At 52.8% G+C, this 6,246-nt stretch overlaps 1 protein-coding gene across 1 annotated transcript; it reads right to left on the bottom strand.

Moving 5' to 3' along the window:
* Nucleotides 1–3,119: 3,119 nt before the first annotated feature.
* Nucleotides 3,120–5,425, bottom strand: BSX (brain specific homeobox). Its single transcript, XM_036397554.2, has 3 exons — nt 5,021–5,425; nt 4,076–4,272; nt 3,120–3,386 (listed from the first exon to the last, which is right to left on the bottom strand). The coding sequence occupies exons 1-3, from the start codon at nt 5,286–5,288 to the stop codon at nt 3,147–3,149; spliced, it is 705 nt and encodes a 234-aa protein (XP_036253447.1). The 5' UTR covers nt 5,289–5,425; the 3' UTR covers nt 3,120–3,146.
* Nucleotides 5,426–6,246: the final 821 nt, after the last annotated feature.

Below are 6,246 nucleotides of genomic sequence, written 5' to 3'. Positions count from 1 at the left end.
CATTGATTCCAAGTGAAAAATTCTCAGTATAAAACCTCATTTCATTGATTCCAAATGAAAAATTCTCAGAATAAAACCTCATTTCATTGATTCCAAGTGAAAAACACTCTGAGTAAAACCTCATTTCACTTATTCCAAGTGAAAAAAATCTCTGAATAAAATCTCATTTCACTTATTTCAAGTCAAAAAATCTCTGAGTAAAACCTAATTTAATTTCTTTCAAGTGAAAAAAATCTCAGAATAAAACCTCATTTTATTTATTTCAAGTGAAAAAAATCTCAGAATAAAACCTCATTTATTTCAAGTGAAAAAATCTCTGAGTAAAACCTCATTTTAATTCTTTCAAGTGAAAAAATCTCTGCCAGAAACAAAACCTGCCTGCCCAGCCCTTCCTTTACCCCAGAACCATCTCCATTCTCCAATAACCCGTTCCCAAAACGTTGCCCAGACTCTCTGGAAATGCCATTTTTCCGTCTCCAGCAGGGCAGGAGCTGCCTGCTCCCACAGGGGATTCCTCTGACAGCGAGCGTTTCCTTCAGCTGCCTCCATTTCAGGGGTTTTTGCACCAAACTTTGTGGGATAAGCAAATTCCCAAATCTTCCCGTTCCCTGCAAGGCTCTGGTGTCCAGCAGGGATGGGGACGCCCCTGACAATGGGAATATTCGGTTTTTAATGTGATTTTTAGCTTTCATTTTCAGCCAAGGCGCCCAAAAGCACCCAAAGGTGCAGATGGTTGTGGGGTTTGTTTCATTGATCCGCAGGAACGCTTTGGGATGGGAGTTCCTGGAGCGGCACGGCAGCAACAGCAGAGATTTGAGGGGGTTTTGAGTCGTATTTTGACCTTTTTCTCATGGATCCGACCCCACAGAGCAGAGCCAGGACAGCCCCGAGCCATTCCCGAGCCTGGAACAGCAGCGGCAAATGTGGTCAAAAAATAAATAAATAAAATCCCATAAATATCGTGTGGATCCCATAAATATCGTGTGGATCCCATAAATATCATATAGATCCCATAAATATCGTGTGGATCCCATAAATATCATATAGATCCCATAAATATCGTGTAGATCCCATAAATATCGTGTGGATCCCATAAATATCATGTGGATCCCATAAATATCATGTGGATCCAATAAATATCGTGTGGATCCCATGAATATCATGTGGATCCCATAAATATCATGTGGATCCCATAAATATCATGTGGATCCCATGAATATCATATAGATCCCATAAATATCGTGTGGATCCAATAAATATCGTGTGGATCCCATGAATATCATGTGGATCCCATAAATATCATGTGGATCCCATGAATATCATATAGATCCCATAAATATCGTGTGGATCCCATAAATATCATGTGGATCCCATCAATAGCATGTGGATCCCATAAATATCATATAGATCCCATAAATATAATGTGGATCCCATAAATATCATATAGATCCTGTAAATATCATATAGATCCCATCAATATCATACAGATCCCATAAATATCATACAGATCCCATAAATACCATGTGGATCCGACCTTAATTTTAATAATTCCAGATGAAACCTGCGGGGGGAGAGGCTGACAATAATCCCAGAGCAAAATACACAGAAAAAAGTGCGAAATTCCCAGGTTTTTAAATTGCCATCACTTCCCTGCCCACGGGATTTGGGAGAAAGGGAGAAAGCGGAGCTGGGAGTGGCATTTCCAGCCGGCTCTGCTTCCAAAATCCTAATTTTTTAGGGAGACTGGTGGCATTTTGTCCTGAAAGAATTCATTAAAAACACGCAGCTTTTCCTGGGTAGGTGGATGGGTGTTGGGGGTTTTCTTCTAAACACAATGTGTGATTCTTTATTTTTCACGTAAAAAACTAGAACGGCAGACTCACAAAAAAAGAGGAAGCGAACACACACATTTCAATCATCTATATTTTATATATGAAACAGGAAAATTAAACGTTTTCCCCTCACAAAACGACATGTCCCATCATCCAAAATGCCCTGAAAGTGATAAGAACCACAGACAACCAAATGAAATTCCCGAGAAAAAAAAAACAAAAAACCAAAAAAAAAAAAAAAAGGAAATAAATTCAATCAGCTCAGGAGACCCCGCCACGCCGCCGTGGTGCTGCTGCAGCAGGGGATGCTGAGCCAGAATTTTCAGAATTTTCAGCAATTTTTCAGAATTTTCAGCAGAAATTTTCCCTGGAAAATTCCCAATCCCAATCCCAACATCTCCTCCCAGAGATGCTGAAGCTCCGCCGCGCTCCCGGCGCATTTCCCAGCCAGCAGCTCAGCCCAAAACCAAAACCAAATAATAAAAAATAAAAAAAAAAAAATCAGAATTTACCTGGAAATGAACCCAATTTCCCTGGCAGGAAGGTAAAGGCAAAGCGGGGCTGCTCCAGCTGAGCGCAGGGAGGCGGGAGGGGACGGGAGCCGAGCGCGGGAGCCGCTCCGGGGCTGTTTCAGAGGAAAAACGGAATTATCCGGCATCCACACCTTTAAACCGGGCAGGAACCACGCTGCCCACACTTCTCCAAGCTGTAGAAATTCCCTTTTTTCTGGCTGGGAGCGCCGTTTGCTCCGCGCAGCCGAGGCGAGATCGAGTTCTTGGTGATGCTCCCCCTTCACTTCCCCACAGCGGAATGAAATAAACGGGATTTTTTTTTTTTTTTTTTTTTTTTTTTTTGCCTTACCTGTTCCTTCGGAGGGTTTTTTCTTACAAATCTTTTTTTATTTACGCACGTTTGGAAAAGCTCTGCCCGACCTCCCCCCGCGCTGGGGATGGAGACGGCGAGCGTGGGGAGAGCGGCGAGGATTCAGGGATTCGGGGAATAAAGGGTGAAATTCGCCCTGCCTGCCTCTCCCAGGAACCACAACATGCTGCCACGAGTACACATTTATTTCACACCCGAGGAAAAGTTCGGGGAACGAGGAAAAAAAACTCCGACATTTCGGAGGGAAAGGGGGAACCTAAAACAACCTCGGCTCCTTTCATTTCCGAGCAAAGCCCAGCCTTGGGGCGATGCCGGGGGGCACCGCGGGGTCCCGGCCCCCTCGGGGACATCGCCAGGGAGGGCAGGGGGCTCCCCCACACCCGCGCCCCCTTCCCGAGCCCTTCGGGGGCCAAGGAGAGGCAGCAGAGCCCGCTAGAGGTGGTGGGGGCAGATGTCCCCCTCCTCCAGGATGTCCACCTCGTCCTCGGGGTCCTGCAGCAGGAAGGGGCCGGGGGGGCCCTTGCGGGGCTCGGTCCCGGCCGGTTCGGGCAGCTCGGGTTCGGGGGAGCTCTGCTCCCGGCTCTCCTCCCCGGCCGCCTGCTTGGGGTCGTCCTGTGTCTTCCGCAGCTGCTTTTTGTGCTTCATGCGGCGGTTCTGGAACCAGGTTTTCACCTGGGGAGAGGAGGGAAAGTGGGGGAAAGATTGGGAGGGGGAAAAAAAGGGAAAAAGAGTGGTAAAAATTAAAAGGAGAAGGATGCTGGGTGTGATATGGATGTGGGGATGCTGGAGGGGATGCGGGGATGCTGGAAGTGATCCGGGGAATGCTGAAAGGATGGGATGTGGGGATGCTCCTCGGGATGTGGGGATGCACCTCAGGTTTTGAGGATTCTCCTCGGGATGTGGGGATGCTCTTTGGGATGTGGGGGATGCTCTTTGGAATGGGAGGATGCTCCTCGGGATGTGGGGTTGCTGGATCCATGGGATGAGGGCTGGGAACAGGTGCCGGGGATAGGATGCTGGAAGTGATCCGGGGATGCTGAAAGGATGGGATGTGGGGGATGCTTCTCGGGATGTGGGGATGCTCCTCAGGATATGAGGATGTTCCTCGGGATGCGGGGATGCTCCTCGGGATGTGGGGATGCTCCTCGGGATGCGAGGATGCTCCTCAGGTTTTGAGGATGCTCCTCGGGATGTGGGGATGCTCCCCGGGATGCGGGGATGCTCCCCGGGATGTGGGGGATGCTCTTTGGGATGTGGGGGATGCTCCCCGGGATGTGGGGGATGCTCCCGGGATGCGGGGATGCTGGACCCATGGGATGAGGGCTGGGGCCAGGTGCCAGAGCCAGTCCCCGCTGCCCTACCTGCGTCTCGGAGAGGCTGAGGGCCGTGGCCAGCTCCACCCGCTCGGGCGTGGAGAGGTAGCGCTGGATCTCAAACCTCTTCTCCAGGCCGGAGAGCTGCGAGTCGGAGAACACGGTGCGGGCTTTGCGGCGGCGGCAGTGCTTCCCGGGCAGCTCGGCGTGAGCGTGGTGCTGGAAAAGCGCCGGCACCGGCATTCCTGGGGGGACACACGGCGGGGACCCGGCTGCGGTCGGCCAGGGAGAGGGGACCGGGGAAAACCCCCAGAAATGTCGGACTCGTCCCGCCGCGGCTCGGGGTGGGCTCTGCCTCTGCCTCTTTGAGTTTTTTGTGGTTTTTTTCGTTGATTTCGTTTTTTGAGGTCGATTGATTGGTTTGGGTTTGGGAGTTCCCGGTGAAGGGAGCCCGAGCAGCGCCGCCACCGGAGGGGACTCGAGGCTGGCGCGGGCACCTGAACCCTCCCGGCGGGGAAACCACAACGAAATGGGCACGGAAAACACCGGGGGAGCCCTGGAAAAGCCTGGGGAGGGGGATGCGATCCTTGACGGCCCCGCTGGCACGCGGCTTGGGAAACTTGGGAGGTTTTCTCCTTGCAAAGAGCAAGAACGGGCCCGGGCACGGGCAGAGCCTCCGCAGAGGGTGGGGAGAGGAGCGGCGCAGCCACAGCGGGGCTGCTGGAGATGGAGAAGCGGAGCCCGCTTGGACAACGAGAGGGAAACGCGAGGTTTTATAAAATAAAAACGTTGAAAAAAGAATAAAATTAAAGGCAAAGAGAGAGAGACCCTCAAGGTTTCGGACATCCGCTAACGAAGGGGCTGCCGCGGAGCGAGCGGCTCCTGCCCTGGGGGATGCAGCCAGGCTGGTGGTGAGGGATGTCCAAGATTCACCCGAGTCCCCACCCGAGGCCCCCGCTGGACGCCCCGACCCGGCGGTGCAGCCGCACTTACCCGAGGCGGTGAGGAAATAGGGGTGGTGGTGGTGATGCTCCGGCTTGTGCAGGGCGGGGTGCGGGTGAGGCGCCAGCAGGGTCGGGGTGGGCATCAGGGGGTACCCATAGTCCAAGAGGGGCACGCGGGAGGCCAGCGAGCCGGGGAAGTGCTCGGGGGTCACCTCCCGCAGGGGTTTGGGCTTGTGCAGCAGGATGTCCTCGATGAAGAACGAGGTGGGCCGGCCCGTCGAGACCGGCAGCACGGGCGAGGTGAAGTTGAGGTTCATGGCCCTCCTCGGGCAGCGGGCAAGGGACGGAGCCGCGCCGGGCTGCGGCAGCAGAGACGGGGGGCGGCCGGCTGCACCCCCGGGCCGGCAGGGAAGAAATGAAAATGGTGATGTAAATAAAGAAATCAAGAATTTTTTTTTTTTCAATCCGCAGTCAAAATAAACAGCGACAATAATATTTTTTTTTTTAAAATATGAATCCCCCAGGCAGAAATGAGCCGGCGGAGCCGGGGGAGGCGAGGCGGGCGCGTCGGGGATGCGCGGGGCGCTGCGCGCCTTTGAGGCGCGCTGGGAAGGGGGATGCGCGCTGAGCCAATGGCGAGCGGGGGGGGGACGGGCCTGCAGGGCCACCCAGAGCACCCCGGGGGCGAGGAGGGGGCGAGGAGGGGGCGAGGAGGGGGCCAGGAGCCGCCCGGAGCCGCAGAGCTCCGCAGCCTCCCCCGCGCAGGGCTCCGCACCAGCGCGCTCAGCCCCGCTGCCAGCGTTTCCCCGAACGCGGGAGGATCTCCTGCTTTGGCTTTTTGGGGTTGTTTTGGTTTTTTTTGTTTGTTTTTTTTTTTCCCTTTTAAAAATAAATAAAGAAAGAAAAAAAACTTGGGGGAAAATAAAGCAGCGCTCCTTTCCCACGCTCCGCTCCCAACCTGTCCCCGCCACGCAGCTCCTCCCGTCCCTCTCGGCTCTCATCCCACCGCGGTTTTGTTCCCATCCCTTGTTCCCATCCCTTGTTCTTCCCATCCCTTCCCCGCTCTCTGTTGCGCCAACACTTTTTTTTATTATTATTTTTTTGGGTCTTTCCTCTGTTTGTCTTTTTTCTTTTTTTTTTTTTTTTTGCCTTTCCTCACCCCTCTAATCTGCACCATTCATTTCCCCGGAGTCAATTTGCTCAAATGAGGGTGATACACCACATCATAGCCGAGATAATTTCGGTTCGCATCTCGGAAAATTGCTCTAATTATTG

This window comes from Molothrus ater, chromosome 22 (assembly GCF_012460135.2).
Source record: "Molothrus ater isolate BHLD 08-10-18 breed brown headed cowbird chromosome 22, BPBGC_Mater_1.1, whole genome shotgun sequence".
In the NCBI taxonomy this organism is placed as follows: domain Eukaryota; kingdom Metazoa; phylum Chordata; class Aves; order Passeriformes; family Icteridae; genus Molothrus; species Molothrus ater.
This window is presented reverse-complemented; position numbering and strand designations above follow the sequence as displayed.